This window comes from Chroicocephalus ridibundus, chromosome 22 (assembly GCF_963924245.1).
Source record: "Chroicocephalus ridibundus chromosome 22, bChrRid1.1, whole genome shotgun sequence".
Taxonomy (NCBI): domain Eukaryota; kingdom Metazoa; phylum Chordata; class Aves; order Charadriiformes; family Laridae; genus Chroicocephalus; species Chroicocephalus ridibundus.
The window spans coordinates 2,426,032-2,444,778 of NC_086305.1; the positions used below are offsets into that span (position 1 = coordinate 2,426,032).

Genomic DNA, 18,747 nt, shown 5'->3' on the forward strand with positions numbered 1-18,747 from the left:
GGGTGCATGCCGCTCTGTGCGGCTGGGCGGAGTGTGCTTTATGGCCGCGCGGGGGCCGCTCTAGGCGGCGGGGCGGAGCGCGCTCTGTGGTGTCGGGGGCCGCTCTAGGCGGCGGGGCGGAGCGCACTCGGTGGCGGGGCGGGGCCGCGCGCTCAGTGCGGGGCGGCGGCAGCGGGACGGGACGGAGCCGCGATGGAGAAGCCGCGGCGGGCGGTGGTGGTGACGGGTACGGGGCGGCGGCGGGGGGGGGTGGCTGTCCCGGGGGGATACTGAGGGGGCGGCTGTCCTGCCGGGGGGCGGTAAGGGGGAGAATGCGGGCAGTGTGTGTGGGGGGGTAGATGTGGGAACCTCTTCTCTGAGGTGAGTGAGGGGGGGTGACAAGGAGCTGGGGGGGATGTAGGTGGGGGACCCTTTCCCTGTGGTGAGGGTGGCCGGGAGCTGAGTCGGGGTTTGTGCTGTCCCGGGGACCCCATCCCTGAGGTGACTTGGGGGGGCGGGATGACCAGGGACGAGGGGGGTGTAGATAGGGGACGCCTTACCTGAGGTGAGCGTGTGGGGGGAATGTCCAGGAGTTGGAGGACGGGGCGTAGATGGGGGACCCTTTCCCTGAAGTGAGGAGTGGGGGGTGGCCAGGAGCTGAGGGGGGGAGTTGTGCTGTCCCAGGGACCCCTTCCCTGAGGTGAGTGTGGTGGGGGTAGCGGCCAGGAGCTGGAAGGAGGGGGGTAGGTGGGGGACCCCTTTCCTGAGGTGAGTGGAGGGAGGGCAGGAGCTTGGGAAGGGGGGGTGTCTGTCCCAGGGACCCCTTCCCTGAGGGGGGGGAGGTTAGATGTGAGACCCCTTCCCTGAGGCGAGGGGGGGGTGGCAGCAGCTTGCTGAGGGGGTGTCTGTGCCAGGGACCCCTTCCCCGAGGGGAGTGACAGGGGAGACGGCCAGGAGCTGGAGGGGGGGACGCTGTCCCGTCAGGGGGCGACTGAGGAGGGGATGGATGAGGGAGCTGTACCCTGGGGGACCTGTTCCCTGTGTGGGGTGATAAGCGGGAGCCGTGGCTGTGGAGGGTAGGGACTGGGGGGCTTTGGGGAAGAGGGTGGGGGGGCTGTTGTGATGAGGAGTGTCAGGAGCTGGGGGGATACGTTGTTTGGTGAGGGGCTTTGCAGCGGCTTTCCTAACCCGTGGCCAGGCAGGGGGGCTTTGGGAAGCCCTTCTTCCATCCCTGATCCTCCCCAGGGGTTTGCTGGTTGGGGAAAGAAGGGGACTGAATCTCCCAAGGAGTGGAAAAAGCACTCAGAGCATGGAGGGGGAGACATTTAGTCGCTGACCACCCCATCCCGAGCCATCAAGGTGTCGAAGCTGTTATCAAATAACCCACGCAGCACGGCAGAAGCGCCTCAGGGAAGAATAAGTGAGGGAATGAGAGGCCCCGGCATCGCAGGCGAGAGCTTGTCAGGCTCCTTTCCCCAGGGTACAAAGGCCGGCCGGCTTGATTTGTGGGGAAGGCAGTTCTGTGACAAATGGGGAACTTGGTGAAACTATTCAGGTCTCCCCCCAGCAGCTGAAGTTGAGGCCGTTTGAATAGCGAGTGCGGGGGTGAGGGGTTCGTTGTCATCGATGCGCTGGAGCGGTTTTAATTGGAGGCAAGTGTCTTTGCAGAGAACAGTCGCAGAGAGCGAGGAAGCAGGTGGCAAATTCTGGCTTTCCGAAACCCGTATCTATTGCTGAGTGGCCGCACTTGGCAGTGACTAAACAGAAAACTTGCCTCAGTAGATAATCTGCTGCTTGCAATACTTTTCCTCTCTTTTTTCCCCCTGTTTTCAGGGAAGTTTGTTTCTCAAATGCAGTGGTTATCTTGTCAGGTCTACCCATATTTGATAACCTGTCGTCAACATCACGCTAAATTCCTTTTTAAAACTAGCAGTGGCGTGATGTTCCCGTTCAGTTACAAGCATGTGCTCGCTGGGGATAAGTATTATTTGTGTCCAACTTCTTTTTTAGAACTGTGTAAGGAGATAATCCCATAAAGATCTCTGCAGCTGGTTTACTGCTAATGAGCCTTGGAGAGCCCTATTGTGGATGCAGAGGAACTCCTGGGCATGCTCGGTGGAGTTTGATGCTACCGACAAAGTTGCTTATCTTCTGCGAAAGAGATAACATGAGGGATCTACACAGGAGATGAGTCAGAGGAGAAATAGCCCACAGTTGTATTTGTGCCACTTTGCTTTTGGCTTCAGAGTGAGAGGGTTACGTGTGTGGGCACCTGTAGGATTTCAGTCTTCCGGTGTCTGAATTGTTAAAAAGAAATAGATGTACTTTCTTTCTTTTGTAAGACTATTACGGTTTCTTTAGGAATGACACCTAGCAGGTCACGATTGTTTCCAGAGAGTCTTGTAGGACATCCCTGACTTGCAGAAACAACCAAAAATGCTTTGGATTATTCGACTTATTGGTCCGTGCTGCCGTTGTAGATTGTCTTAGTAGCATTGGAGGTTTGCTCCCAGGAAAACACATCTACATTTTGATTTTGTGGAAAACTTCTAGAGATTTATTATGGGAAGATATCGACATTGGGTAGATTGTGAGAGATCCATCAGTGTGGACGAGTCCACCTGCACTGTGCAAATTCCTCACGTCGTCGTGTGCAGTATAACCTTGGACTTACTGTTGATAGCAAACAGAACGTTTCCATTAACGTGTCATATAATATTTGTAGTCGCTCTCAAATCCTTTCAAGAGTTAGAGAAAATTTATGTCTCCTAATTGCATTAGGCTCATAAGGTAACCCTGACATTTTAAATTAAAGCATATTGACGTTGCACCCAGATAAATTGCCCAACCTTTGTGTGCTTGCTCAGGAAAAGATGTTATGGATTACTAGTTAACTCTAAGTTATTCATTAGGAAATTTAGACGTGGTGAGTAAGTATTTTTGATAATGCTATCATAACCTTAGCTGCTTGCTGTAGGTGGGTTGTCAGCAGCATTTTGTTTATTTCCTGGTAAGGTCTAACTAATGCTAACAGAGATCTTGGTGAAGACCTGAAAAGAGAAGAAATATTTGAGACAGGCTTGCCCTCCTTTGTGGAAGCATTTGCTGTGGGCTAAAACATCAGGAATAGAAAATCCAATCATGACATTGGTCAACTTATCTGGTAATAACAAGTTTTTCTAACCTGGTCAGGAAGGAAAAAAAATACGTTTCCCCAGTGTCCATTGGGGAAAAAAAGAGTTTTTCTTGAGGCAAGTTATTGTTTTCCTTCATGGTAAAAGGTGCATAGTTCAAACATTTCTGTGAAGGTCTCTTATTTAATACTTGGATGTAAAGTAAATAAGGATTGGGCATTAGAAGTGGGTTTTCTTTCAGGATATATAAACCAGAAAAGTGCAGACCGCTTTGCAACTTTAAGTTTAGTCAAACCTGTAAGGATGACTTCATCACTGTGGATTTTTCCTCCTCTTCCAGGGTTTGGTCCGTTCGGAGAGCACGCTGTTAACGCCAGTTGGATTGCAGTTCAGGTAACATTATAACTTCGTTCTTAACAAGTTAAAACAGAACGTTGTGCTGATAATGTATCCGTACAAATTTTAGTTTGCAGCTCTTTTGTAACTTGTTCCTAGTTTATTAACTGAGACCAGCTTGCTCCAGATATCCAGATGGTCAGCTGGATAATGTTTTATTCACTTCTCAGAAAACAATCCCTTAGCTAGTAGAAATTAATGAGATTGAGTTAATGTAGCTGAGGCAAGTAAGGAATTCATCGGCTAACTCCCTAGGTTTGAAAGACGTTAAATGGGGCAGGGAGCCTGGAATCTTCCTCTGCCGCAGAGAATTCAAAATAAATAAACAAACAAACCCAGAAGAATTTTAATGTTTTCTCTCGGCTCTAGCTTGAATCTGGGCGAGTTGGTTAACCTTTAAGCTGAGTCTCCTCTGTAATGAGACTTCCACCTGGTAGTTTTGTGGAGTACTGTAGAGGTGTCCAACATGGGTCTGAATGTCAGGCTTGTGACTCCAAAGCAAAGCAGATGCTGCTTTTTTCCCTCAATTCCTTCTGCGGCTGCCTGTTTTCACTGGTGGGGCTGTGGCGGGTGGATCAGGAGCCGTGGGGGGATCAGGCTGTGTTCGTTGCTCCGGAGCCAGCCTCCCCTCTGCTGAGAAGCCGCAGCGAGTGGTGCTTGGCTGGCGGAGTTGGACCTTGCTGGAGACAGGAGTGCTTGCGGAGGATCGTTACTCGAGCAGATCCTGCACCCTCAAACAAATCAAGTTTATGCCACTTGTAGCTGCATATTTGCATGAACGTGTTCGTCTGTGTAACGCACTGATATATTCACAAATGAGGCAAGAAGAAGAAATCAAACTTTTGCTAGGTGTCCAGCTGAACTAAGGAATTAAGGCTGCTTGCTGTAAAAGCATTAGCTACGGACAGTGCTGCCACATTATCCCACTTCTTCCTTATTTGTCACTTCTGGATGTGGTTTATGACAAAGCTACTGGGAATTCAAGGGTACCTTTTAGTACAGTTGCCCAGGGAATTAAATCTATTTTTCTCCCCAACACATCTCTCTTCCCTTCAGAGCTCTGAGATTAATATCTTCTTTAGAATGCTTTTAAATTAAATCACAAACTCTAATCAATTACAGTCTACTAATGTCCAGATGTCTAATGTGTTGGCTGGTATGAGAAGACGAAACCTTTGCCTACAAGACCCTTTTGGAAATGAATTTATTTGAGTTAAGGTTTGCTCAGTTTAAGTTTGGGGGAAAATGCGAGCTGTGTATGTGGAAAAAAAATAATTGTGGAAAAAAAATAATTGCACGTTACTAAAATTTCCTAGTGGGGCTAATTGATTTGGTTTGTTCTTGTGTAATGTCAGTTATTGTAAACAAGCTACTTTTATTCTAGAGAAGATAGACAAAAGTGTATTGTGCTTCTGGGACAGGAAGAGCGGTGGGTGTTCTGATGCTGCTTACAAAAACAAACCTAGTGTATAATTCCTATAAAGAGAAATGGCGTGTCGTTCCTTCAGCCCGGCAGCTCGAGGCACTGATGGCCGCTCAGCTGTGTGGCTGATAGATGAAGTAATCACTTGCATTTTAAGTTCATTTTATGGGCTTGGGGGGTGTTTTGAGAGCATAAAAGTAGAGTTGGTGGTGTGCGATCTGCTGCGTTGGAGCCCATCTTCCTCCCAGTCCTGTTTAATAGCTGGCGCTGCCTTCTAACTAAAAACATAAACTTTGGGGCAGCGGGGAGGATTTGCCTTTCCTTACCCTGTCTCAGCCCTGAGAGGCCCAGACAAAAAGGAACAGCATGTCTTTGAGCACATGTGAGTTGGGCATTGTGCAAGTTTCAGACAGGGGACTTCATGGAGCTGAGTGGACACAAAGGCGTGTCTGAGTTTCTGAATCCCAGACGGTGTGATCTGCATTTTAATAGAAGAAAAATCAATTAAACAATCTTTGTAAATCCTTCCTAGCTTTAGGGCTAAGCTAGTTCTGGTTTATTACATCTTTTATTATCCTGCACCCCGAGGATAAAATTCTCTGCTTTTCTTTCCAGTCCTCTTTTTGGTTTTATTTGGCTTCTTACATAGAAGACGGATACGATGTGTCTTTTCCCTCTGAATGCAGTGAATTTCTAGTACCGCTGCATGTTTTTGAAAGCTAAATGACTTTTACACGTAGTTAACATATCGGGTACCTTAAATAGTGGTAGTAGCAATCTAATAACGTGAAGATGAAACGTTTGGAGACTTTTACACATGGGGGAGAGATTTCCTATAAATTCAGAGGGAAGAATAACTTCTGCTTTCTTTTCCGACGCTTAGAGTAAAAATATTCTGTGTTACTGTGGATTTACTGTTCCGTGTTTTCATCTTTTTAAAATGTCATTTGAGGAATTTTTTTCAGCTGCAGTTTTTGCTTGGGAGGGACCTTCCTGACAAGAAGTTGTTACTGAAACGGGCTTTCTGCTCGGTTCATTTTCTGGCCTCCCTGGTGTGAGTTAGGTGTAGACACAGGTGTGCCCCGTGGACTGTGAAGCTCATGGGCTCCTGCCTTCATCCCCCATCCCACCTCCCAAAGAGCTTCTGGCTGAGCCGGAGGAGGAGGAGGAGAGAGGTCAGAGTGCGTTTTGACATTACTAAGGACAATTGCTGTCAGGGTGTCTAGACAGACCTGATAAGGATATTAAAGGCTCACAAAGACGACCATTGTTGAGGGGTCAGGGAATCGGTCAAACATGTTCGTTTTTCTATATTTGTCAGGTATACAAGGCTGTGGGTAATAAGTTGTCTGGGGGCCAGCGTACATCTTTATTATTGAATGGAAGCGCGCGAACGCTGTGTTTGGTTAAAAGAAAGTTGTGGATTTGTAAAGCTAAGGTTTAAGGCGTCTGCGTTTGGAGAAGGTAGCTGTCACTGAGATGGCGTGGTTCATAGGGCCCGAGGTTTCTTGCTCGCTGTAGATGCTCGTTCTGTGCAGCTGGTAAAACTTTCCACGATCAAATTCATCTTTAGGAGCTGTTTCACGCTCTTTAGAGAAGTGATGATGAATTCCTACCAATTAACGCTCTGGAGATCTTCCTGAAGAGACCGACTTGTGTTTGAATACTCTCATTTGTAAACTACTTAACTTTATTAACGCACCACATAAACCAGCTAAGGTTTTGAAGGCAGATTTGTGTAAAGAAGATGTGATGAAACATCACTTAGCATCCATCTCTGGTAATGAATGTCTGTGTGTGCCAGACACTAATCAATACAGCAAGCCTTTAATATCAGGCTTGCCCTCGGAGCCAGAGCAAGTGATTTATCATTGTTGTTGCTCATATCTGCTGGTCCATGAAAGTCTTACTCTTGCCTTTGCTGTGTGTTCTAGTTATCTTAAATCTTGTTACACTCTCCGTGGTCTGTCTGTACAAGTGTGAAAGGGTTTTTTTTTTTCCTCAGCAAAGAAATGAGTCATGCTGAGAACTACCAGGAAAAAAAAAGGTATTAAAATATTGCTCACATTTATATAGAGGAGGTAGGGTTGTAGTGGGGGAGTCCAAGAACCTCAGCTTGTCCTCTTCTTTCAACTGTCTTTAATTTGAAGAATTTTTAACCTAGGGAAATACAAGATTTGAAATTAGCTATTTTCAGTGAAGCTTACTCAGTCTGCACTCCTTAGCCTGAAGTTTGCAAGTCTAATCTCTGTGCACAGGAAAATAAAGCCTAAGAATCACATGAAAGTGCAGCTCTTGGCTCTGATCACCAAATCTGAACCTGAAATGGAGATAATTTAGATAATTTAATAATTCAAGACTATTTTAAGATGTCCTTTGATAGTTTGATGGCGTCTTACATTGCTGTTTCTACCTCAGATCCACGAGAACAACTACAGCGGTTTATGGATGTGAGAGTTGCGGGTTATTTTGTTGCTGTGCAGGCAGCCCCTTTGATGTTAGCAAAAGTAATCATTTGGAGCTTTTGGCACGAGTAAGATTGCATTTTTCAACCAACATATATCTCAGAGGCGAAGAGCAGCACCAGGTGACAAGCTGCTGCTGTGTGTTAGCTTGTGAGAAGCTGGAGTTGGTTCTTCTAACTGAAACACGGGCCTGGCGATAGAGATGCAAGAGCACGTGAGTCCTTCTGTCTTCGGAGAGAAGGATGCACTTGTAGCTTCTTTCCAGAGCAGAGCGCGCTATAGCAGGACTCTGACTAAGGCTGTTAGCTTTATGGCATGTACAGTCACTTATCAGTCTTGACAAGCAGCCGTGAAGTTTTTCAGGAGCGCCAAAAAATGTTGTCTTCATTGGAGGGAAACGTGATCTGAGATAGATGCTGTTGGGACTCATTAAACGCGATACCTGAAGGTGCTTCAGCTGCTGGAAAAGTGCCTCCAGGGGTAGACTTGCACAAGGCTCCTAGATTTGAGCTCAGCTGATGATTTTGCTTAAGAACGTGTGGGGTTTTTTCAGAGGTTTCAGGCCATGCGGGTGTATCCTTTCCTTGAGTTCTTGAAAGTTTGGGTTTGATGGCTCTGGAAGCTTCCACTTCTGATGGAGTCCTGTTCTGGGCTGGAATGGTAAAGTCTGAAGTACTGAATCAGCCTTGAAATGAAGCCTTACTGGTCAAACTGGTGTTGAAATGGAGAGCAAGGGAGAAGTGTCCAGCACCATGGGCTGTATGTAGAGGCAGCTCACAGTGTTGGGATGATACAATGTGCTTGTATACTGGGCGGGGGGGAAGAGATCCTTTCTCTTCCCTCTGGTTTTGAACAAGTCTTTCCAAGGTATTTAACTGACACTTGTTTTAAAAGGTTTAAAGGAAATTGGCTAAGTTTATTGCCTGGATATTTGGGATGTTTTCAGGGCATGGCTTTAGTTAACATTATAGAGGGAGAAATAGTTTACTGCATTAGTTGAACCACGTCAATGGTAACAGCTCATGTTCCAAAATTAAGTACAATATATTAGGTATCGGTAAAGCTAGGGGTGGAAACCCGTTCTACATTTTGGAAACAGGCTGTATCGTATTCTGGATTCTGCCAAAATAACAGTAAACCAAGTATGTTGAGGAGGGTGTGCCAGTGGTGCTCCAGGGTCTCATATGAGGAGTGTTTGCTAATATTTGTGGAGACTCACAGACACAGAATCGCAGCCTGGTAGTGTTGTCTCCTCACCCTGAGAGCTCTCTATCTGGAAACAAACGTGAATGTGGCTCTCCAGGCCAGCAGTCCTGAGAGAGAACAAATTACATGATGAATATAATCCTCTCATTTCTACTTTTTCTACACAATACCTAGTTCTTTCAAGAAGTGAATATGACTATACGCTTCTATAAATAATGTAGCCAACCTTTCTTTTGTGTGTGGGTGTTGCTGATAACTGTTGTCAGTTAAATGTTGATTTCTTTGTCGTACACACATCAGAGCAAAACAAACGGTCCTGTGGGTGAAGACTGTTAACACAGGTGGAGAGAAGCCTTTGTTGTTCCCTGTTATGTTGGTTTTTTACAGTGCTGTTTACAAGGTTATACAGCCGGAATGCTAAACTGATGTTAGTCCCTCACAGCAGACTCCCTCTGCTAATAAACTTTCCAGAAGTATCTCCTTTGCTGAGCTTGTGTCTGACCATCTTGGTTTTGTCTATTTCCTTATATTCTTAGGAGTTGGAGAAACTCGGACTGCGAGATGATGTGGATCTGCACGTCTATGAAGTCCCAGTTGAATACCAGACAGTGCAAAGACTCATTCCTGCATTATGGAAAAAGCACAGTCCTCAAGTGAGTGAGTAAAGGGAGGAGGAGAAAAGACAGGGCAAATGGTTGAAATCTGTCATGCTTACAGCAAGGAGCGTAATGTGAAGTCCCATTTTTAACGTATGTGCAGACAGGTAGTCCCTCCGTAACTCTTTTCCTCTTTTGTCATGAGAACATGTTAATTTGTAGAATTTTATAGCTCAGAATAGAGCGCTCCAATTAATGTGAGCAGTCGGTGTGAAGAGGCCACAGCAGAGGGCTGTCTAGACAGCTCACAGTTAGTCTGTGCCACCTGGGCTCTTCCAGCGGTGTGTTCAGCTGTGAACGTGCCAACGTTCATTTTTACCCCAAGTAAATTACAATTTAGGCCAGGAGGGGGTAAAACGAGAAGAATAGTTCTGTACTGGACCCACGAGTTCATTGAAAAAATGACTCGTTATGGTGATATTCATGCAAGAACTCCTGTAACAGCTCCGTCAGTCTTTAACTGGGAACAGCGGGCTGTTGATTCTCCACCGTTTGTGTTTCGGTTGATCTAACTTGTTTCTTTTCTCTTGTAGTTGGTGGTTCACGTAGGTGTTTCGGGTATGGCTACGACTGTAACTCTGGAGAAGTGTGGCCATAACGTAGGTTATAAAGGCTTAGACAACTGCCGTTTCTGCCCGGGCTCTCAGTGTTGCATAGAAGGTGGCCCAGAATGCATCGATTCCATTATTGACATGGACACGGTTTGCAAGAGAGTCTCGGCACTGGGGCTGGATGTCACGGTCACTATATCTAAGGATGCCGGCAGGTATGGGGTGCCAGCGGTCGATGGGGAAAATAGACTCACACCGCAATGCGTGTTGCCTTCGTGCACAACTCATGAGGCCCGTGTGTTTCATACGCTTTTCACTACTCACGGGGCTGGCGATACCATCTATTTTTCAGTGGTCACCCAATCATTAGGGGGGAAAAAATTTTTACGTTTCTTTGTCCTAGACTTGATTAAAGCAATCGCATAGACTCACAATACCTGGCTTGATTTCCCCTCTCTATTGCAGGATGTTGCTGCAATGCTGAATGATAAGAATATACTGTTCATCCTGTCCTGCCGTTTGCACGCTGTATTTGTCACTTGTTGCTAAATAAGCTCTATTCTTGTATTTCAGATACCTCTGTGACTTCACTTACTACACTTCCTTATACCAGAGCCGCGGGAGGTCGGCTTTTGTTCACGTGCCTCCGCTGGGAAAACCGTATACCGCAGAACAGCTGGGTCGGGCACTACAGGCTATAATAGAAGAAATGCTTGATGTTTTGGAGCATTCTGAAGACAAAATCACTTGTCAGCATGAACACTGAAAGTGGGCAGAAGCTATCCTAGTATTGCACTTCCAAAATTTTCCCTGCTACTGAAGTACTGGGAAAAAACGGTCTGAAACCTACAGGCCCAGAATTGGAGACTTCAAAAAGAAAAAATCTACTTCTAGAAATTGACGTTTTTTGTCAAATGTGTGCATTTCAGCCTAGGCAACAAAGGATTCAAAATCTCTTCCTTAAAACACCTGCAACTACTCATTTCTGAAGTGACTGAAGTGTGTGTGCTGTGCTTTATCCTGAGCTTATCTGTCAGCCGAGTGACAGCTACTGACCGGTCTAATACAGCGCAGATGGAAAGTTTCTCATCTGGACTTGGCGTTCAGGTGCAGGGAATTGATAACCCAGTCTTCTAATGACTAGTTCTTAAGTTGAAAGGTTTGCTTTTGGTTTTTATCCTCTCTGGCCCAGATTATAGGTTGTATTGTAAAAGTACAACTGAAAAGAGTTGGAATGGTGTGGGTTTGTCTCTTGTAAAACAGCGTTTGGAGACGAGGAGTCTTTGAAATGGCTTTGTGGAGATGGAAAAATATTTTAGACACTGATTTCTCACCCCACGCTGTCCAAATATCCGTAGGGTCCTCTGTAATGTACTGGTTTAACTGGTAGCTGCAGATAGAAGGGATGTGTTTTGGGTTCCTTTTGTTGTGGAGCAGGAGATAGCGCTTTTTTTTATTTTGTACGCAGTATGAGCCTAACTTGCGCCAAATATTTCCAAATATCTTTTTTATTACACTCTCAATGCCACCTTCCTCACTCCAGTCAACCATATACCTCCTGTACAAAACACATTGTTTCGTATGTGTATAAAGCAAATCATTAGCGGTTAAATAGCTTTGCTAAAGGCCACTTTCTCCGCAGGAGATCTTTATCCTAGACTTGGTGCTAGCTGTTATTTTTAAGGTGAAGGTTGAGTAATTTATAACTTCCTTAGTTATAAATTTCCATTCTTTTTAAAGGTTAGAAGAGTAATGTTTAACTTAAATTCTAAGTTGCCACCTTGATTTATTATAGGCATAAATATGCAAGAGTGCGGATTCGAAGACATTCTGCCAATCGAATCTAAAATCTTAAACCTCTTCCCACTGTCTGTAAACCAGAGGCGATTATTTGAAAACTAAGAATTTTGCTTAGAATGAGGATTCCGGACGGTTTATTAGTGTCCCCCTCCCAATGGGAGGGTACAAAGTGCTGCTTCTAGTCTGAACTTTCCCAGTAATTAATTTGGGGAAGTGTACTTGCAGGTTCTAAGCAGGACTTCAAAAGCAGTAGGCGCTAGTGGTGCTTGTAGGTTTGCTTCCAAATGACGAGACTCCAGCGAAAGGTGGAGACAGATGACGTTACAGTGGGAACGGACACAAAATTGGTAATTGGTGACCGGTAGGTCTCATTGAGGGGCCATTTAAATGGAGAGGTCTGCGATTTGATTCTAATACTTTTACAAATATATATATATATATGTAAAACAACATTTTGAAATGTTTTAGAATACCATTATTTTAATTTTTCTAATTGTGAATGATTCTGCTATAGTATCTCTCAGTGAGAGCTGCCGTTAACTTGCTGTTTGCCAGTGGAAGTCTGGTGGCAAAGGAAATACCACTTCTCCGTGTAACCCTTGAGCGAGGACGGGGACTTCTGCAGTTGTAATAACTTTGCTGAGGGGACCTGTGGACAAAGATTTTTGGATAGACTTCAGTTTACTGAGGAAATTACCGCTGTATTCACTGTACAGGCTTTCCTGATCAAAAGAGTTTGCCTTCAAAGTAAATATTCTCTTTTGCATTCGAATACAACGTAGCACTTGTCAGATTGTCAGCAGGCAGGCGGGCTTTCTGATTAGTAATTTATTATATTTAATATTTTGTTTAAATATTTGTGGTTTGACAAGTTTTCGCAAATAGTTGAGCTACTTATCTTGTAGGTTGATTCCTTTATCTGGTAAGAAGTTTTTGTCAGTGTATCTTAGCTGCTAAACTTTTAAAAGAGGAGTAATTCGCATATTCTGCTAAATTCAGCAATTATTTTAAGTAATTTTCAGTAAGGCTATTTAATTTACACGTAATGTAGATGTGAAAGAAACGGGAGGGGAAGTTCAACAGTTTAGCGAGGTGATAACAAAAGGAAAAAAAATGGTGGTGGGATGGAGGCGGCCGTAGGAAGGGCTGGTTGGAGCCGCGATGCCCGCGGATGCCGAGGGGAAGCTTTCTCTGCTGCCATCCCTCGCCTTGAGCAGAGCAGGGGGAGCAGGTTGGGCTCTGGTGATGATAAATGTCTCTGAGATGATGATAAAGAAGCGGAATGTGCCCTATCTGTCCGTGTCTCTCGAACATTTCTGCTTCCTTTGAGCGTACGAGTGGGCAGCCTTGGAGATCACCCCTGGATGTGGCTCCAAATTCACCGTCAGGGAAGGCAGACGTGGGGAGAACAGCTTTCCACGCCGGCTTATTCCGCCTGTGGAGTTACATCCTGCCCGACATCTGTGGATGTTCTTTCTTGGGTGATCTCTGCTGTCCAAGGGGAAGATCTCGAGCCAGTTTCTGTGCCTGCTGTTTGTCTAAGGACTGCGGTGGTTGACTTTCTACGTGTCAGTGTTTAAAAAAAAAAAAAAAAAAAAAAAAAAAAAAAAATCTCATTTTTGGAAATACGTTGCTTTGAGCATCACTTCGAGCTGTGTGCTTCCTCATAATCTGTTTTTTTTTTGGTGAAGCTTCCATGTGATTGGTTTCTTAGAAAACATAATTTATTTTATAATCTTTTTGGGTTTTTGAGAATTAGTCCTCAGAGATTGTATTTGTAAAGGGTGTCTTGGTGGTAGAGAAATTTTGTATAGTGAAACTTTTAAAAGTGGCATTAAACTAATTTTATTTAATCTGACCTAAATTAAATACTTTTGGTTTTTTTGAAGTTTTTTGTTAAATTCATTAATTCATAATGCTTTTCCAATAGGTGCATATTTTCTTTGGAAATGCGACTTCCAACTGATGCAGAGCTTCAGAAAGCTGATGTTTTGTGTCATGCTTACTATCTGCTTTCTCTTCCAGATCATCAATAAATAGAATTTGCTAATTTGCACTGACTGGGAGACCTGTTGCCAGCCGCACAAAAAAATCCGTGCTAGCGCGTAAGTGTAGGATATTCAGGTTTAGTGTTAATTACTGTGCCTGCAATTTGTAAAATGTAAAAGCTGGTGAAGTTTTAGAATCCTGTGACTGCAAAATTGTCTCTGGGGATACGCTTCACGGAGAAAAACGGGGCTGAGAATATTTTGTGCAGAAGAGAGAATTTAGGGAGGTTCCACTGTGTCGGGTCTGATGTCATTTTATCTGCTTGCCAACAGCTGGGAGGAGGAACTGGTTAAGGTGTTGGTGAAGTTTGGTGATGACAATTTAATTGTTTCAGTTATTAAATGCTGCGGAGGATTTTGAGGAACTCCAGATACTCGTAAACTCCTTCATAATTTGGCGACTGTGATGTCGGGAGATACTTCCTTTGAATGAAACTTGGCAATCTGCTTTATAAAACCCAGCAAAAAGAAACTCTGAGCTTGAAAATTACCTTAAAGACTTGCAGGGAGCTTGATGATCCTTATGGGTCTCTTCCGACTCGAGATATTCTGTGCTTTTATGATCCCGGTTGAAGGTAAACACCTTCAACCAGGTGTTGGAGCTGTTTGGGGGGTGGGTTTTGGCAGCTTTTGGAAGAGGATATCAAAATCTGTAAGATCATATAGAGCGGTTTATGCTTATCTGGAGTATTCCCCAACCTAATTGCTTCCTCCTAAGCGTGGTAGTGGTGGGAAAGGATGAAAAGGTCATGAAGATGGTTAGAGGTGTTGAGTGTGGTTGGGACATGAGACTGCAGCCGAGAACTGCTGGGCTTCAAGAGTCCTTCCAGGAGGGACCTGACTGAGGGTGTCCAAAAGTTTAAGGCTTGGTGAAAACTAACCGGTTGCTCTGCTTTCGCCCCGAAGAGGAGGGAAATCCAAAGGCAAGGTGTCTTAGAGTAAATTGGAGGTAAATGCTTCCCGGCTGACGCCTTGCAGAAACTGAGGCGGCGTTCGCAGCCTCGCGTTGTGAAGCGTAGCCTGACGCGTCGGGTGCTGCCCGCAGCAGGAAAACGGACTCGTTGAACCAGGGCTCTGATCTAATATGTCAACTTATCTTTATCTCCGTAGGGTTTGTACTGCCCGTGCTGTGGTAAGTCAGGTAGGAAACTCTTACTATGTGTATTTCCTTACCTAGACAGTCGGGCTTAGATGTAGCATTCAAACTCCAGTGTGTCTCTCGCTGCTCTGCCGGTTGCACGGGCAATATTTAACCTTTTAGTGCCTCAGTCGCCTGGCAAAGGGGATTATTCCGGGCCACTGTCAAGCAGTGCCATGCCTGGAATAAAAGCCCAAGAGCTTCCAGGCCTGCAGACTCGCAAATGGACAGCACAGACTCCCAGTGTTGTTATTTTTTTTTTAATGCAAAGGCTAAAAAAAGTTAAAATCCAGTGAAGTTTCTTCTAATACTCAAATAACCTTCATTTGATTTGAGCGCGTGATTCGTTGAGCTGGCACGCGGGCTTTCTTATGAAATGTGTAAGAGGAATTGCAGTAGGAGGAGCTTCTTGAAACCAAAAAAGGGAAACCGTAAAGGACCTGAATTGGTAATTCCCCGCAAGCGCAAGAGCTAGCGCTAGACTAGAGCAGCCGTTATGGCCTGACCCCGTTCTTTCGTGGCTTGACTTGCTGTGACTCCTGCATCTTTTTTATCTTGTAGTGTGTTTCTAACTCGTAGCCACGCAGCTGATCCTCAGACACCGAGCCGCTTTAGGAGCGAGCGGTAGAGTTTGAAAGCTGGCTGGAAACCAGTAAGTTCAGGCGTAGAAAGTACACTTGTGTGGGTTTTTTTAATTACGATTTTCAGATTTTCATCCCGCAGTGCAGATAATAAAATTGCCGGCAGTTAATTTGCACATACTTTCACAAAGTAACTTCCTTCGTATTGTCTCCTTTACTTACGTTAATATGCTATCTGATAATATTTTAATGAGAGAAATTTCAGAGTTGCGAAGGCTTTCTTTCCTATCTGTTGGCTTGGATAAAATACCCCTAGCTGATACCATAAGTACGCATCCTGGCATAGATGTATTTGTTGTTTTTGCACCAGAAACCCTAATGTTTTGCAGTATAAAGTGCACTTTTTCTTAAAAAAACCCACTTATATTCATGTCTGGTTAGTGTCTTATGTGATGAAAGTGATATTCTGCCAAACCTCCAAAGCAGAAACAAAGCTGAGGATATTGTTAATTCTTCATCGTATTAATTGGAACCTGAGATCGGCTTCCGCTCAGTCTATTTTAAGACAAAGTAGAGAAGAAAATGCCTCCCCGTAGGTAGGAATTAAACATAGGAAATGAAACTATACACTGCCCTTAAGTACAACTCTGCTCCTTAAGTACATGTTCAGGTTTTCTATTGCACCAGCTTCTTAAATCGCAAATGTTTACTTTGATTAAACAGGGAGTGCCTTGTCCTGTGCTGGGCTCACCTTGGGGGAGCAGAGTGGTGGTGATGGGGACGGATGAGCCATTTGCACAGAAGGTGGGTGGAAAGACTGGGCGTTCGGCACTGGGAGAAACTGCCGAACTTGTTCGGGATGCCCTTTGTCCAAGGATGCTCTTCAGAAACTGCACTGAGTTGAGTTCTCGAGGTTTTTCTGACACACACTCGGCCCTGACAAAGGGAAAAACAAGAGTATTTGCCACTTCCTTGTCCCTCTCGGTTAGGCTGGCCAAATTCGTGAAGGTTTTTCTGTCTCTCCTTTATGGTTAGGTGTTTCGTTCGGACTCCGTTATGCATGTTACAGCATCACTCAGCCTCTCGGGTCCTCCGTTCGTTAACTGTGGTGAAATAAACAGTTGTCTGTCTGGGTACCTCAGGTGTTGCCAATCTCATGCTTATCAGGACTCTCGGAGCTACGATTCTAAATCTGTTGGGGCTTCTGTTTTTCTCAGTGTGTTCTTGCAGTGCCTTGTAAAACCAAACAATCTCGTGTGTCACAAAAAGGGCTGTGTAATAAAGAACCGTTAAACGTACTTTCAGCTTGCTATTGCTAGACTGGACTTTGTAACTGAGAATTTAAACCGATGTTTCAAAGTAAATAAAGAGTTTAACTCTGACTCCTGGTGTTCTTTAACAATTGGCGGAAGAAGTCATTTTTAAAGATGTCTTTTGTAGGGTGGTAATTATGTGTCGGTGATCACAGACTGGGCGGATAACGGCATGTTTGGGTTTAGGCCGTTCCCTAAGCACCTGCTGCTGGTGGAGATGAGCCCCTGGACTGTGGGGATCCCCTGCCCTGTCCCGCAGGGCTGTTTTTCAGGATGGGAGCAGATGCCATCTCTGGGCTTGTTCTTTTAGACCTCAGCTGCATATCTTGGATGTTTGTGTCGTTTTATTCAGAAGAGCATTTGGAAGTTTTATCTTGCCGTCATCTATTATGGATGTGTGTTTCTTTTATCTGTTACGTTCTTTCTTTGTACCTTGAGGTAAATTTTCCAGCCCTCGCCTAGACCACATCGCCTCGGGGAGCAATGGACACCCTTCTTGAACAAAGTGCTGCACTGAAATATTCATGCAGAATTTGTTTGACGTTACTGGTATGAAGAATGTGTCCTTCTCCTGATCCGATGAAGGTTTTTCAAAGTGTGCAGCAGTGCCGTGAGTTCTTGAGAGCCCAGATACAGAGGAGCTGGCAACCACAGCTCGCCCCACTGACTTCTTCGGTTTCCCCTTTAGCTCGAGTTTTGTAGCCGAGTCGTGCAAAGTCTGTGTTTCCCGGTGAACCCTGGATCTTTTCAGTCGTTTCCAGATCTGTCAGTTAATAAAGTATTTGTGCTTTACATGCCCTTTACTGTTCTCACAGGGCTTTGAATGGCAGCAGCAGTTCTCCCACTGTCCAGAGACAGAGCTGACCCAGGCAGGTTTCAGCAGCAAAGCCTCGAGTGATGCAGCTGGTGACCCACTGGCAGCAGAAGTTGCTGCGATTCTGAAGCCAGCTTTGATCTGCAGGTGGCAAATCCCTCGCTGGCTTCCTCAGCCACTTGGGAACGCGCTGTAAAGCATTTTCTAGCCGGATTTCTTCTGCCACGCTCTTCTTCTGGAGGCAGAGCTCCCTCGAGGACGGTGGGAAGATGAGCAGCGTGGCTGGAAGCTGCTGGGGTGCGTCGAACTCAAGCGCCGTTGTGTGCTGCTTTCCTCCTTAACCCTGGGGCTCTCCCCGTCTCCCCCAAGAGCATCTTCTTGCCGTGCCGGGCTGTTTCATCGCTGTTGGCTGCTGGAGGCTGGGATGCAACCCAGCTTCGGCTGAGGACATGCAGAAGTCCTGTGTTGGCCAGTTTCAGGCTGTTCCCGCTGCCACTGGTCCTGACTGGGAGCAAACTGGGGCAGCGGAGAGGGCTGATGCCACCAGATGGTGCTGCCATACAGCCAGAGCGGGACAACCTGAAGGTACAACACTTCCAAGGGCTTCAGCTTGGTCCCGGTGGCTTCTTGTGGTCTTCGGAGGCTTCTTGTGGTCCTCCTGCCTTTCGCCACCCTGACGCTGCGGAGCTGGGAAGAGAGGAGGTGTCACAGCATCAGGTCCCTGCGTCACGAGCCGCGACGGCACCGAGGATGTTGGCGATTCAGCGTTTACTCCTCACCAGCCGCTCTGTGGAGCAGGCTGGGTGTCGTATTTATCAACCCGAGGCACGGCTTCGCTAAGACCAAGGGCTGAAGCCTGGTGAAGCCCAGAGCCAGCCCAGCATTCCGAGGTGGGAAGGGGCTCGGGGAGGTCCTAACCCAAAAGTCATGTCCCGGTCCCAGTGGTTTGTGACTGGAGGGGGAAACAGAAAGGAAAACTTTATGGTTCTTTTTGAATCTCCACTTTTTCTGTCTTTTTTTGGTGTCCTAGCTCTGGGAACGTTTTTTCCCCTGAGCTGCCGTGGCGATCTCATGGAGTTCTCCGGCCCTTTTGTCGAAGTTGGAGCACTGCGTTGTTCTGCTTTGATTCCCCCCGTTGGTAGCCGGCGATGGGCACGGGGAGGTTTGAGATCGTCCTCAGAGGGGAGCCAGGAGGTGTGGTCCCCGGAGAGGACACAGGCTGTCCCGTGAGCCAACCCCTGAT

General features: G+C 45.8%; 1 protein-coding gene across 1 annotated transcript; it reads left to right on the plus strand.

The window, feature by feature from the left end:
• Positions 1 to 138: 138 nt before the first annotated feature.
• PGPEP1 (pyroglutamyl-peptidase I) lies at positions 139 to 16,762 on the plus strand. The gene is made up of 5 exons (XM_063357731.1): positions 139 to 226; positions 3,454 to 3,506; positions 9,140 to 9,256; positions 9,793 to 10,025; positions 10,384 to 16,762. The coding sequence occupies exons 1-5, from the start codon at positions 193 to 195 to the stop codon at positions 10,574 to 10,576; spliced, it is 630 nt and encodes a 209-aa protein (XP_063213801.1). The 5' UTR covers positions 139 to 192; the 3' UTR covers positions 10,577 to 16,762.
• Positions 16,763 to 18,747: the final 1,985 nt, after the last annotated feature.